Source organism: Bombus vancouverensis, unplaced genomic scaffold (genome assembly GCF_051014615.1).
Source record: "Bombus vancouverensis nearcticus unplaced genomic scaffold, iyBomVanc1_principal scaffold0084, whole genome shotgun sequence".
Lineage (NCBI taxonomy): Eukaryota > Metazoa > Arthropoda > Insecta > Hymenoptera > Apidae > Bombus > Bombus vancouverensis.
Window position 1 is genome coordinate 46,434 of NW_027468975.1, and position 15,407 is coordinate 61,840.

General features: G+C 32.2%; 1 protein-coding gene and 1 long non-coding RNA gene across 2 annotated transcripts; one reads left to right on the forward strand and one right to left on the reverse strand.

Moving 5' to 3' along the window:
* Window positions 1-2,027: 2,027 nt before the first annotated feature.
* LOC143305091 (uncharacterized) lies at window positions 2,028-4,782 on the reverse strand. The gene is made up of 6 exons (XR_013061768.1): window positions 4,248-4,782; window positions 3,940-4,035; window positions 3,585-3,863; window positions 3,241-3,509; window positions 3,061-3,157; window positions 2,028-2,898 (listed from the first exon to the last, which is right to left on the reverse strand). It is a non-coding gene; the product is annotated as an uncharacterized LOC143305091 (long non-coding RNA).
* Window positions 4,783-4,786: 4 nt separating this feature from the next.
* On the forward strand, window positions 4,787-13,634 carry LOC143305088 (omega-amidase NIT2-A-like). Its single transcript, XM_076627651.1, has 5 exons — window positions 4,787-4,930; window positions 9,289-9,473; window positions 9,875-10,043; window positions 10,318-10,551; window positions 10,703-13,634. Exons 2-4 carry the CDS (start codon window positions 9,390-9,392, stop codon window positions 10,449-10,451), a joined length of 387 nt encoding a protein of 128 aa, XP_076483766.1. The 5' UTR covers window positions 4,787-4,930; window positions 9,289-9,389; the 3' UTR covers window positions 10,452-10,551; window positions 10,703-13,634.
* The last annotated feature ends 1,773 nt before the right edge of the window (window positions 13,635-15,407 follow it).

A 15,407-nucleotide genomic window follows, 5' to 3' on the forward strand; every position in this document is an offset into this window, starting at 1 on the left:
GTCATTGTTCTGAAATAAAAGAAGTGACGAATTAAAAAGACGCAGGACTAATAATAATAAAGGAAACTTAGTTCGTATTATAAATTGAATTTACATCAGAAAAGAAGCACGATCAAGCGAAACAGATCGTAGAAATGACAAATATCATCGATATACGTTTCAGTGTAATTTCACTTTTGAAAATTATTTAGTTTAATACGATCGTATTCATCGCTCTGAAACTTTCATTGTGCTGCAATTTGTGCTGCGTCTTTTTAATTTCTCTATCTTTCTGTGTTTTCGGAAAAATTACTTGAAACATTAAGAATTGCTTGCCTTATTTTATTTTCGATTAGTTAGGATTTGATTATTCCAGGTAAGCTTTATTATTTATAACAGGTTTTATCACTTGTTTATTATTTAGGAGTTTGTTATTTTAGGATTAGTACCTTTTAGGATTTCTTATCCTTCGAGTTTCTGTTTCAGATATCTAGGTCTATTTCAAGATGTTTTATTACATTAGGATTATTTATTCGATTAAGATAATTTAAGAGTTTCACAATGTACAAAGAAATAATCGCGTGAAATTTAGATTTATGCTTTAAACGTATTAAACACGCGGTAATTTCAATGTCTATAGCCTCGAACGTGTTCTGATTAGTTGTGTCATTGTCTGTGACATTGAAATCACAAAAATCCATTGCAAGTGTGCTGTCATGCAATGTGGATGTAATTGGGTTTTTTGGGTATTTCCTGTATCATCTGATTTGTACAGTACTATTTTAACGCAAGGACAGGAAAGTTATTATATATTTCCCGTCCATTATTTGAATCGTTGTGAAGTGTAACGAATTATATTCGATTCGAGGAGATGTTAATGAATTACCCATTTCATATGTAATTACATGGAAATAAAAATCATTGCAAAAATAATTGATCTAATGACAACGGAATTTCCAATATTTTTTTGTTTCGTCACGTCTTTTTCATAATATATCTTTTATAGGTACGTGATTTATTAATCGTTCGAATGGAAATAATTATTCGTATAATATTCAAATGATTCTAGCCATAAAATAAATTAAAACGATACCTGTCAATGATATGCAATCTGCGTATGACGTCAACCTCGATCTATGCTTATACAAGAAATTTTATCAATCAATGACTAGATATACAATAATCAAATATTATAAAATTTCCTGAAAACCTTTAGGTGTTAATATTAAGGTGTTAATATCTTTAATATTTGCAAGTTATTGTTTAGCGCTAATTAGTTAGAATGTAACAAGTGGTGTACCAGAATTGAGATAATTAAGCCACACGAACAATCTTATTTAGATCTTTTTAATTTTTTAATTCTCTTTTGCTCCAATACTTTGTAAAATTAATCTTCATTAGCTACTACACATCATAGAATAACAAGAGATAATTTTTCTTATATAACGTTTCATTCATAAAATCTATCATTAAAGTATATCTTCATAAAAATATCATTCCATACTAACGGTATATTTGGTGTCATTTTATTATATATTAAAAGAATGTACTCATTGCTGCTATATTTCAGATGAAAAAAAGGAGGCAACGATTTTACAGTAAAATCGTTCGTTTACAACTGATTCATTTACATTTCATGATAATACTGTGCATTCTGAATATGCTATGATTTGGTTTAAAATAATAAATAGTCCATTCTTGCATACTATTGTTCCAGCTTTACTTGTATTTTCGATATTGATATAAATAGAAAGACAATTAATGTCGTTCGAGTCTATTTTCGGATCATTTATATTACGTTTAATCCATATAGTTATTATATGAGACATAGTATCGTAAAATTTGGAAGAATAAAACGTTCGTACAGGATGTACATTTTATAAGAACTCCAACAAATCTGCGTGTGCACCTAAAATACAAACCGATAGTGATTGTTCATAAGTTTATATACATTATCTAATGTCAATCGAAGGTATCAATTCTTTTTCTCCATAAGAGTACTTTTTCATTTATATGTGTTCAAAAATACATGTGTTCAACCGTGAAGCATATGTCACCTATAACGAAAAAGAGTTTTCCTATACTTAATATTTCCTTTATATACCCATGAAAGTCTATTCTTCGCGTAGTATGAAATTATGAATAAATCTGGAATATTGTTCAATCTGAAAAGAAAAATAACTTATTGACATCATTCATTGATACGAGATTCAGAATGTTTGTTTTGTCTTGCAGAGAAAGAAGGCAGCCCTTTCTTTTAATGTGAAATAGAAAGCGAAAATTTGAAAACAGATTTTTTGGAAATTTACTTGCAAATATCGTTTTCAATATCGTGATTTTCTTCCCAATGGTACTGTACTTTCAAATTTTCCAGTATCCCTCTAAAAACAAAAAGTCGAACCTCGTTATTATTAACGTAGGCATTACAAGGAAGAGAAGTATTAGAAAGCAGCTCCTTTTTATTATGGATTTCTTTATAATCGTGTAAATAAGAAATTCCGGAAATTTTTTCCTCAAGAATTTAATTCTTGTGTTTTGATTGATAATTATTACACTGCATACTAACTTTTCGCATACTGTTCGCGTCTAACAATTTCCTAATAATAACTACTTCAAAATTACATATGTTCTTGCACGAATTCAAAAGTACGTATGATACAATTACAATTGATTCTAAAATAATAATTATTTAAAGATATTAAGATACTAATTGAACGTTTCACTATATTTCAAAATCTGGAACAACAAATTTTTATTTATAAAAAATGAAACTGTCTTTATATATTCTTTGTCATGATGCTATATCTTATTTCTTATGTCGACATTTTTTAAAATTCATTTTGTTATCTCTACGCAATATGAAAATTCATATACTGCTTAATATTTTTTACATATTATCCATCCACCGCATGATATCTCCTGAAAAATCAAAATATTAATGTTATATTATTACAATGCTTCTTAAATTTCAATTTTTGACAAATTTGAAATCCAATATATTTTGCACAATTGTTATTTATCAAAAAATTCTAAGTTAGTAACTTTCTTTTCAAATGGCAAATAACATATACTTTGACTTACCTGTAAGTTTTTGTTCCTAATCATCATTTCCTCTTATAGAACATCATTATTGATCTTATAATTACTACCGGTGTCATAGATATTGTAGTGGCTACAACTGAATTAATAGAAAATGATAAATAACTGTGTATAACACTAACACATAACTGTGTATAACAATGACACATAACTTTTACTTACATATCAGTCGATAAGGGATTACTGTGATATCCTGTTGATGTTTCTTAAGGCACTTGATTAGGTGTGATACGGTATCATTCCTTATGGTATACTGTAGATAAGTATTTTAGAAAATAACAAGAATAAATCTAAATTATTCAGAGGTTCCAGTTTCGGCTTAGACATAAATACAGGACCATTTGCAAAGAAGAAAGGGTGCGTTTCTACAGCCTCGTTATAGTAACCATGAATACCAATCTCTGAATTACTGGTTACTAAACATAAATATCCTATAAAATTTAATATATTTCTTTAATTTTTAATACATACATGAGTTAGTAGTTCTAAATTATGAATCATCCTACCTGTGATATTACACTTTTCCTTATAATATCATCACTCAAGTGAACAACATTAAGATCATGTAAACCATGTCATCCTATCTTACTGTGAAGATACTTAGTTATGTTATCTAACATTATAAAAATATCATCAAATTCAAGTCCTTTTATTCACATCACATGGCCACGACGATCTGGTTCTTCGTTATATAATGTTCTAAAATTTGTCGTATATATAGGATGTACAAACCCTGATATCAAGGTATCAGTTCTTCCTTCCCAAGGGACAGTTTCATTAAAATTCTGATAGAATTAAAAATTAATTATTAATATTCTAACAATCATATATGTTAAATACATTATAGTCAACGATATATACCTGAGCGAATGTAGGGGTGATTCCTTGATAATTATAAATGTCATCAGCCCACATCATTGTGCCACTTCTTTGTACTCCAGCCTCTCGATTAACAGCCTAAACAAACATACAAAATTTTATAGAAGCTGCACAAAATATAGTATATATGCGCAATATTGAAGCGTTCAAGGGGATATAAAGGTAATGTACATCACATACACGTGTACTCTCATGCAACAAAATACAATTAGATTTAATAGTATAAACTCTTTTATTCATCATAATAGATTGGAAATTTAAGTGTCTTACGAGGGTGAGTAAAAAGTTACCCTCTCTGTCGGTGTAGAATTTATTTTAAGCAATTGTCAAAAAAGACATACATCATTTTTTGACATAATCACTCAATTTCTGTATACACTTTGTCCATTTGCTGAAGGACCTTCGTATTTTCTCGTTAAAAAATGTTTTGGGCTGAGCTGCAAACCACGAATGCATCGTCGTCTTCACCTTTTCATCAGCTTTTTCGGCATCCATCTCGCACAAACTTTTTAAAACCCAAATCTGTCGTGCACTATTGCATAAGCAGAGCCGTGGCTGATTTGCAAATGATTTGCCACATTATCCAGTGTCACTCGTCTATTCCATAGATAGCACGTTCAATGTTGTCATCGTGGATGTGGACGGGCGTCCAGCTGTTTTTTCATAACACTTGTGCGATATTCTTTGAACTTTTGTGCCCATTCAAACACACTTCATGACAAAACACTTTCTCCATAATGTGCATTAAATCTTTGATAAATATAGGCATTAAACATAACCTCAGACCACAAGAAACGAATCACAGCATCCTGCACAAACGAATTGACGTAACACAATGAAACCTACGCAGCAGCACTGAACAGATATAGACGTCATACGAAGAGTGCAGATGGATCAATATGGTCGACAGAAGTTTTAACTATCTGGAGTGCGGATAAATTTTTACCGAGAGTCGTATAGGAATCTATAATCTGTAAGTACACCTTTGGCTGAATGGAAATTTCTCTTACATATAGTCAAAAATGCAGAAACAGTGTATTGAATTGGAAAGTGATAAAAAATAAGTGAAGTTTCGAGGTTGCATGTGATTGCATGAATATACAGGACGTTTTTAGCGAATAAAAAATAATTTTGAAAGACACGAGACTTATCTTGTATTTTATGTACTCTCTGTGTCCGAATTTCCAGAAGCTCTCTATCTTATGAAGTGTTTTAGATTAGCCGGAAAATTTTGTATGTACATACAAGAAGTATACGATCTAAGTGGAATATTCCATTATTCTCTTGATACAACAGAAACGAAATTTACAGAACTTCTCAGAAAGTTGGTTTATTATTACCAAATTAATAGAATTAATATACGTTTATCATCTTTACATACCTAAGTCGTGGAGGTTTATCGTGCGTAAAAAATTAGTGTCGTTTCAAAGTTACATTTCGTACATTTTAAGCCTATAATTTGTAACGTACAAAACAATGTAAATTTGAGCTGTTTCTTATCTCCACAATAAGAAAATCCAACTTTACGTTTTTTACACAATGATATTTATGGAACAGTAATATCATATTATTGCATCGCTTGGAGAATGAAGTCAAGGTACGATGTGACCCTAGTGTAAACGCTGGGATACCCAGCTGTGCCGCACTTATAAGCATAAGACACAATACCTATTAAATACGAGGTTCATTCATGTTGTATCAGCAGTGGTCCGCCGCGGTCAGCCTGAAAGGATCGTTAAATTTTTAATCAAAGATACTGAAATATATCGATCGAATTGTATTGAAATTATACTTATATACAGTAATAATCTTCTATTGATTTGTGTATTGAAATACTCCAATTTATAATGTACATGTTATATGTATTTTGAGCAAAACTAAGATTAGAAGGAAATTAGATTAAATACCATAATGAGGTGTGAGAAGTGGGCAAGACTATTAAATTGTGTTTATCTATTATTTCTAATGTTTAAGACGTCGACTTGATGTTAATTCGAATTGACGTGTCTTCAGATACCGTATAGTTTGTAGTAACTCTGTAACTTAATTACCGTACAAGAATCCTCTCCACCCTGAGCATGTTCGGCGCATATTATACCATCAGTGGTAGCAGGTGCATTAGGAAATTTGGAATAAGCTATTTTGCATTCGGCGTTCTTAATCACTGGCATTTGTACTTCCATTAATGCATTACGTCGTGGTCGTCCTACGAAGAAAATAAGAAAGATATTTAAGACTGGAACTGTTTAATTTTATTATAAAATTGATATCACTTACTATATCTTAACGCTCCCCATCCAGCAACAAGGGGGTTATAGCCGACGAAGTTGCTCTTTCGTAGGGGCTCTTTCGTACAAATGGGATATACGTACCCTGAAAAATAAAAAAATAAATGAAAATGCAGGAAACGAATGACCAAAAGTATGAGAAAGAATTGTACACGCTTTACGACACAATATATGTGTACAATAAGAAATTTCAGGATATGATACTTCAGTAATACTCAATAGCATATATATATGTATGTATATATATATATATATATATATATATATATATATATATATATATATATTTGAGGACTTACTCGAAAATGGCACCTCCTCCACCAATCTAAGAATGGCAATATTATGATTGTGTATGTTTTCTATTCCATCCATATGTGCACAATGTGCTGCGGTCAAAACATGCCTAGCCGTTATCAGGGAACCTCCGTACTTCCATAGTGGTTTGTCTGGGTTTCGGGGATTACGAAAACTTAATGCAGCGATCCATGGCCAAGCGGCTAAAATGCAATAGTCATAGTTGTGAATATACATAATTTTTTCTCACATAACGAGTAACAACGATTATTACCTATTCGATATTCGATCATACAGCAGACGATAAGTACATACGTACAAATACTCTGAAATAGAGATTTGATAAAGACAGAAATTAAATTTTTATTCCAGTGGAATACAAATTATTAAATAATTCTATATAATTTCTATTTGAACTATACTGAACTATAAAGTTCAAACGTGTAATTTCTGCCCTAACAGTTTTTGATCTCTATCCATATTATTACTCCTATATCAATTTTTTATTTCAAGCAAAAAGATACTGTTCCTAACATGAAGTAAAAGAAAGAAATAATTCAAGTTAATAAGTAAAGTTACTACCGATAAAATCATAGCATTATTATTTAGTCTAATTGAAATGTACATTGATGTGCTGTTTAATGCCTTTAAAGTTCATTCTTTGCAGTAAATGGCTTATTATTAATCGGAAAGAAAGACATAAAACGTGCCTTCTTGATTGTCCGGTGTGGTACGTACATTCTGGATCAAACAATTTTAAAACATTTATACAGTTCAAAGATGCGTAAGAAAGCGACACCGATTACTCAACTTTCGAAGTAAAAAGCCGATCAAGTCCACCGGATTGCCCTACAGACACGTATTAATCCGTAAGAGTTAGTCAACATGTTGATAATAATTATCTAAAGAAACTTTTCACGTGAAAATATAAAATTTTAATTGATTAGATATTGTGTTAGCCATACTTAAGAAAGAAAATGAAAATGAATGAAATGAAAGAAAAGGACTACCTTCAACCTCATTTTTTAAATAAACACTTTGTCAGTTTTGCGGTAAATAAATTCTTAGGAATTCAGGACAGTTTTTAGTGAATCATTTTGTTTCGACCGTTCGCGGAGAGACGCGATCGCGGGATAGCACGTCAACGAGAGTTGTAAGTTCCCGTTACGATTAAATAATCGACGCCACGAACTGATCGATCCCCTTATTTCGATTATGATAATAAGGGTAGTTCAATGAAATTCCACAGAATTAACACAAATAAATTAATGTTTATTTCAACAACTTATTAACTAGAAAGATATAAATGGAACAAAAAAAATGTAACTGCGTTTTGGTTGATAAGTAATGCGCGACATACCACATGTGTTGACGGTTCGACTTCTCGAAAAGTTCTGAACGCCTTTCGATTTTTTTCGTTTTTTCTGGAAGGCGACCCCCACTACGTTCGGATCACGCCACATTCTTTTACTGCGAGGTAAAATACGGGCCACGAGTCGACGTTTCTGGAAGTCGCCCTGCTTAATGAACCACGCGCTTGCCACTACAATGTTTGTTTGCCGGGCAGACGCGACGATCCGTCTGCGACATTATAGTGGCGCTATCGATAGTTAAGAATATGACCTATGGTAAGCCGCATGGCGTAACATTCTCCCCCCGTTGAGAGGGTACCGATCAAACTAGCGAGGTGTGGTTGAAGTTCCCATCTTATTTCGTCTCGGTGGCTAGTTGTTCGGGTTTCTCGAGATCGGGTTGAATTGGCAGTGGGACAAGCCTTTTGACGCCCCGATCCAAAATGCTCTTTGCCGTCTGAACTGTAGCTGTCCGGATGACACCATCGGCGCCTGGATGAACCTTGATAACTCGGCCCAGAGGCCAATGCATGGAGGGAACGTTGTCCTCTCTGAGGATGACGATTGTGCCCTTTTGGATGCTGTGTCCACCCTTGCTCCATTTATTGCGGTTGGTTAGCTCGTTCAAATACTCCTTATGCCAGCGGTTCCAAAAATGTTGTTTAAGCTGTTGGATATGCTGCCATTTGGAGAGTCGGTTCGATGGAATGTCTCTGAAATCTCGATCACGTAAGCACATTAATGAATCGCCAATGAGGAAATGTCCGGGAGTGAGGGCTAGGAGATCATTTGGATCGGTGGAGATAGGAGTTAGCGGGCGGGAATTGAGGACTGCTTCTATTTCTATGATAAGAGTATTACGGTGTTAAGCTCATATGTTTCTGTTTCTCCACTCGCGCTGCGCCATAATATCCTTTGATATTTCCGATCCTCTGGTCGTACGAGGAATTGCCGATACATTTTCTCGATGTCGCCAGTGAGTACGTACTGATGAGCGCGGAATCTAATTAATATACAAAATAAATTGTGAATTGATTCGAGAATATAGGATTTCCCCATTTTCATGATTATCGTGATTTTTGTATAAATATATTTTTTAAGATACTAATAATTGGGTACTTATACTAGCAAAGTCGTTGAGTAACAAGCCACTGATGCTAACACAAATAGCATTGTCGTAATTAAATATTTCTAAATATTCATTTTTCATTTTGAACCTGTAGAAACAATTTATTATATATACTATTAGCTAAGAAATTGCATATTTAATTAAGTCGAAATATAAAACTTGGTTATTTTGATACTTTAGAAAATAAAAAACTGACAAACATTTCAATTTAATTTATGGTTGGAACAAAAGACAGTTATTTTTCATTAATTGAAATATTGCAATGCAGAGTACTTTCCTAAATACGGCGAGAGTATTCCTGATGGTGAAACGAGCGTTGCTTCATCGAACGCAGCTAAAGAAAACAACATCTATGTAGTTGGTGGTACGATGCCTGAAATAGAGGGCGATAAATTGTACAATACCTGTACTATTTGGGGTCCCGATGGAACTTTGATAGCAAGACACCGAAAGGTAAGTAATATATTCCTTTATGGCTTTGAATTTGAAAATATCGGGGTGAAGAAAGTGACTCTATCTAGGAATAATTTAGGAATATACATATGTACATACGTATACTATAACCAATTCTATAATTTACGGTTTATAAAATACGTTATGATACGGGAAACGCCCATTTTTGTTGTAATGTGTTTGTTGTTGTATAAATTTTTCACATACTTAAAATATTATTATACTTATTTTTTCTCCTTTTTAAACATTATTAAATGATAAGATTTTTTAATAAAAGAAAGTGATAAAAACGCTGTCAGTTATTAAATAAAAAATAATTAAAGTTTAGGAGTTGGTAACTTTGATATTAAATTACAAAAGTTGCAGCAATATAATTAGCGACCACATTTTTATGTTATTAGGTACATCTATTCGACATCGACATTCCTAATAAGATTACTTTTCGAGAGAGTGATTCACTCAGTCCTGGTAACTCCCTAACGACGTTCGATGTGAAGGGCTGCAAAATAGGTATTGGCATTTGCTATGATATTAGATTCGAGGAAATGGCACGCATTTATCGGAACAAAGGTACAGTAACTTAATCGATCAATACTTAACTAGCAAAAAATTAAATATCTTTCTTAAATATATTCTATATAAAATTAATATAATCTGTAACTCTGTATAAAAAGAAGCTTAATTTAAAAAACCAGTATATTTGCTGAAAATGAAACAAATAAAAGAATTAAAAGCACAATAAGAGGACTGTCCTCGCATATTCAGAAATGATGGAATGTGAACCGTGCAACTACGAAGTTAATTGGTATTCGGTGGCTTCATATTTCCTGCTTCTCTGGGTTAGGTTGCCAAATGCTGATATATCCAGCGGCATTCAATATGACCACTGGACCACTGCACTGGTCATTACTTCAGCGTTTCAGAGCGAATGATAATCAATTATACGTTGCCTGCATATCACCGGCTCGTGTTCCTTAAGCAAGTTACGTCGCATGGGGACATACACAGTTGACCAATCCCTGAGGAAAGATTCTTTACGATTTGGAAACTCAAGAGAATATGGCAGTCACCGATATCGGTAATTTACAGCTTAAAATTAAAAGCGAGAGATCCATGATGTAATTAATTTTTAGTCTCGTTAATTTATCGATTTAGCCATCTTCCTTTGTATTTGTTGAATTTATTAGTAAGTATTACTTATTATTTCGTATGTTTCTTTTCTCTATCAGATCTAAAAGTTGTTGAGGAAGTAAGGGCTCGGATACCTACATTTTCTCAGAGACGTACAGATTTGTACGACACTGTCTGTAAGAAGGAGTAACTCTACACTAAAACAGAAAATGTTTTTTTATAATATTTCTACTACGATATCCTTTTTTTGTGAATTATTACTAATTTCTTATCATTTGTACTAAATGAATGACTCAATTAAGAAAACTAAAACGTTATAAATAATAATCTGTATATCTTGTGTATCAACATGTAATTGGATATTATAATAATATAGGAATGCTATAATAATATAGGATAATAATATAGGAGAATAATAATATAGAAAAAAATACATGCTTTTAAACACCTTTAATATCGATCACATAAATTGTTATAATTCACAATGATTACGCATACATAAAAGACCCCTTGATAGTAAAATTTACGATCAAAAGGCAATTGCGTATCGTTTAACAACACTTCTTATATATAAACATCAATTCGAAGTTATCAGCTTGGAGAAATTGGTCGATTAATACCTGTAGATTGTCTGTCTCGATGAAAGAATTAAAGAGAGCAAAAACATGATAATGCCGCTAATATAATATTCCTTCTTTCTTGTATCTGTCTGCCTCTCAGGTCGTTTTACTAATTACAATAAGTAATTTCGACTTCTTTGCGCTCTCTTTTAACGCATTCGAGACCGAAAGAAATTCATATCAGTCAGTAGGCAAGGGTATAATATACATATTTTATATATAACTTATGTAGTAATGTATATATCATGTTAATTTCATATTTTTTTCAATATAGAATTATTATATATATATATATATATATATATATAACTGTACATAATACATTATAGAATAACATAGTATATAATTTTATATTTTAAAAATATGAGGCATACTATTTAAGATTGTCATCGATTTAAAATCAAAGTATGAAAAGGATACCCTGGAGAGAGTAAAACACAGAATCATTCCAACTAAACATTCAGATCGTACCGACACCTAGGTATCGTCTTACAATTAAATCTCGGTCTCGAATGGATTAAAATGAAACACATACTTGCAGCTTCAACATCTTCAATATCGAGGAGATTCAAACTTTACAAATAAATGTAAATTGCGATGTAAAACAAAGCGATGTAAAAAGGGAAAAAGGAGGAAAGAAGGAACGGTTTCAGGCTGCTCGCCAAAGAGTCTGTAGCTAACGAGACAAGATTAGACAAACCACGCTTTAAAATTCCCACAGAACTATAATAATCCTCGAAATCAATACGATTCGTCGATCCATCGCCTGATTAAAAAATGAGATAGGATGAAGCTCACTAGTCGGCCTTTGAACTTTCAATAGCGCTTACGGCTCGTATACTCTAGTTTGAATGCTACAATGTAAGCCAAGTCAGCTGTAACTAGCGTTCGCGTGATTGTCGCTATCTATTATTCACGCGTTACACGTTCACCAGACAAACGCGTCTACCGGTTGACATTGTTTTCTGTCCTGAGTTTCAAAGCAATTATGTTGCTTCGTGTAATCAAATCTCGCCAAACTAACGATAGGTTCTTGTTTGATCTTACACAGTTATTAAAACTATACAAGTTAAACCAACCTATCGTAATATCTACCAAAATATCGTAATATTTCTCCAAATTCCAAATATGTTATTGTGTTGTTTGAAGTATTCCTTCATTATTATTAGTATAATAGAACGATAATATTTATTGTAAATATGTTATTAGGGGCATTGATGCAGCTTTACTCAGGCGTCTCGAAAAGCAAATATACGTATCATTACCCAATGAAGTTGCTCGACTTGGTATATTCAAATTATACCTTAGCAACCACTTATTAGAAAATACAGATATTGTAAACCACATAGTAAAATGTACTGAAAGATATTCTTGTGCAGATATAAAATTGTTTTGTAAGCAAGCGTGGCTACTAGAAATAAGCCCGATATGGAGGAGACTTGAAAAGAAAGAAACACCTGTTACCACTTTGAAATATGAATTAAAAAGTTATGAAATATTAGCAAAATTGTTAAAAAAAATGTCACCTACAGTTATGCAAATAGATAAATATGATACGTGGAACAAATAAATACGCAATCGTAAGGACAGATATTGAAAAATATAAATAAATGGATTATCGTTCGAGAAATCATTCGCATGTGCGTGCGCGCATGTGTGTCATGTGTGTCATGTGTGTGCGTGTGTGTGCGCGCACGCGCTATAGGCTAAGTTTAAAATGTTCGGTTGTATTATATCCTTGTATTATATATGTCGGAGATGAAAGGAAAACCGGAGCCTTCCCTTTGCAATTTTGAGGAAGCCTTCTAATGCTTTAGCCTAGATTTTATCATAACTGTAATTAAGCAATTGTCATTTGTAATTGTTTGATATTTGTGAAAGCGAAAGTGGGTTCGAGGTGACAACTGGTCGCCGAACGTAGCCACGGTCACGGGATAAACGTTTTGCCTGACGAAGGTGTGGATCGGTTGTATTGTTCTCCCTAGAAATCACATAGAATTGTACTTTAGAGATGTCGATATAATGGGACACACGTTGTATTAGGAATCAATCTCCAGACAGAAACTGCCTAGTAACGGCGTTTGAATCTTTCTCGATGTTTCCAAAGAGTATACAACAAACTTTTGACAGAATTTGCCTAGCAACAACGATTGGAACCTTCTCGATGTTCCCAGCGAGCATATAACAAACCAATGCAGTCGTATAGCGAAAAAGATTTTCATCAGATATTCATTCGTGTGATCGCCTTGGAAAGTGATACATCGAGCAATTTACCGAGTGTCTCAGCAATTGTATTTTGTGTTTAAAATTATTCTACACATAGTAAAGAGTTATCCCGTTGACCGTGGATTCGTTTGAACCCCGGAACATTGTTAATAGCGTTAATTAAATTCATTATTCGTGAAACCTATCAATCGTTAATCTCATTATACGTTAAATTCATTATTCGTAAGACATATTATTCGTTCCTCTTATTGTTCGTTAAACTTATTAATCTTTAATCTAATTATTAGTTAAACTTATCATTTGTTAATCTTATTATTTATTAAACTCATTATTCATAATATTTCGTAAAATCTTTTTTATTCGCGTCAATATATTCTGTTTCGTAAAACAATGGCTAATTATTCGTTCCTCTTATTGTTCGTTAAACTTATTAATCTTTAATCTAATTATTAGTTAAACTTATCGTTTGTTAATCTTATTATTTATTAAACTCATTATTCATAATATTCTGTAAAATCTTGTTTATTCGCGTAAATATATTCCCCCGTTTCGTAAAACAATGGCTAATTCAAACGAAGGATCATTACGAGCCTTAAATCCTAATGATAACCCGACATATATATGTGAGTGTATTTTATCAAAAATATGTTTTTTATGTTTTCTTATCTTAGTAATTATTTTTAAAAAAGTCTTAAAGTCTTATATGAAAATAAAGCTGTTCTTTATTTCAAATAATTGAAGTAAATAAATACAATGAGTTTTATATTTTATTATATCTTATATTATTGTTATATTGTTATTGAAAAAATTGATATAATCAACAGTTCTTCCTGTTCTCTTGATTGTTTCTTGCTTGTTTCAAACCATGATAATAACCTACAAAAGAAATAACATAGTCCATTGAAAATTTAATATACAATAAAATACTTATATGAAATAATTACCTGTGTAATATACCATGTAACCACTAATATACCATGACATCAACATACTTGAAAGTGCGTCTGTATCATTATCTGGTAATCTAGTACATTTTATTAAAATTTCGTATTTTTTTTCCAAATAAAATGTTAAACTTATTCCAAATTACTTATTAATATTAGAAGTATTCAGCATTCCATTAGAATTTTTAAATTGTACTTACTTGGCCATTAATTGTGGTGGTAAAGGAGGTGCAGGTGGCATTATATCAGTCATCGAATTGAAAGATGGTCCCGGTATGAAGTGATGTTTATACGCATTTGCTTCTTCAGAGTCACAATCCATTTTTTCTACATTATATTTTTTCGAATTTACATTTGTAGAAAAATTAGTCTCACAAGTCTCATCGTTCTCTTCATTGAATTTCTCTTCCAAAGCTTTCTTTTGTTGTGCTATTTGACTTTGCAAACCTTCTGATTCTAAAAGAGAACTCAACTCGACTTTCTCTGTATTACCATAGCCTAAACACAGAGTAAAAGAAATTTTTGTCATTTAATAGAATGACTGAGTGCCATTCAGTTACTGTCCTTACAGGCAATGTATTAGAATTTCCCGTGCATAAATGTATATGTATAAATGTTTGCCTTGATATATGTAGTAATAATCACTCGTCTAATGAGGAGAATTATATTCCACGCAGCTAATAATGAACAATAAGTAACATGCATGTTTATGGTTCATGACCCTATATCCCACGGGTCTCCCCATAGACATTGACAGGTACTCCTGCCCAGTTAAGGACCTGCTGAATGACACTGTGATAGACTATGCGAAAGCCTTTACTTCATATATATATGTATTTTTAGTACATTTCTTAATTGACATAACCATCATGCTAAAGGTATTACCTACAAATTTTACAACACACGTGCTGTTGAGGTTATTCGGTGTGTAAACAGAGAAAACACGTGGATAAATTGTAAGGTAGAAAATATATTTAAATAGAAGTGTAATAAGTAAAAATACAATTTGAGCT

Bases quoted from the DNA above. Each gene is read 5' to 3' on its own strand.
- LOC143305088 (XM_076627651.1), top strand. From the start codon at position 9,390: ATGCCTGAAATAGAGGGCGATAAATTGTACAATACCTGTACTATTTGG. The intron at 9,474-9,874 runs GTAAGTAATATA...TTATGTTATTAG, and splicing joins TGATAGCAAGACACCGAAAG to GTACATCTATTCGACATCGA. The intron at 10,044-10,317 runs GTACAGTAACTT...TCTCTGGGTTAG, and splicing joins ACGCATTTATCGGAACAAAG to GTTGCCAAATGCTGATATAT.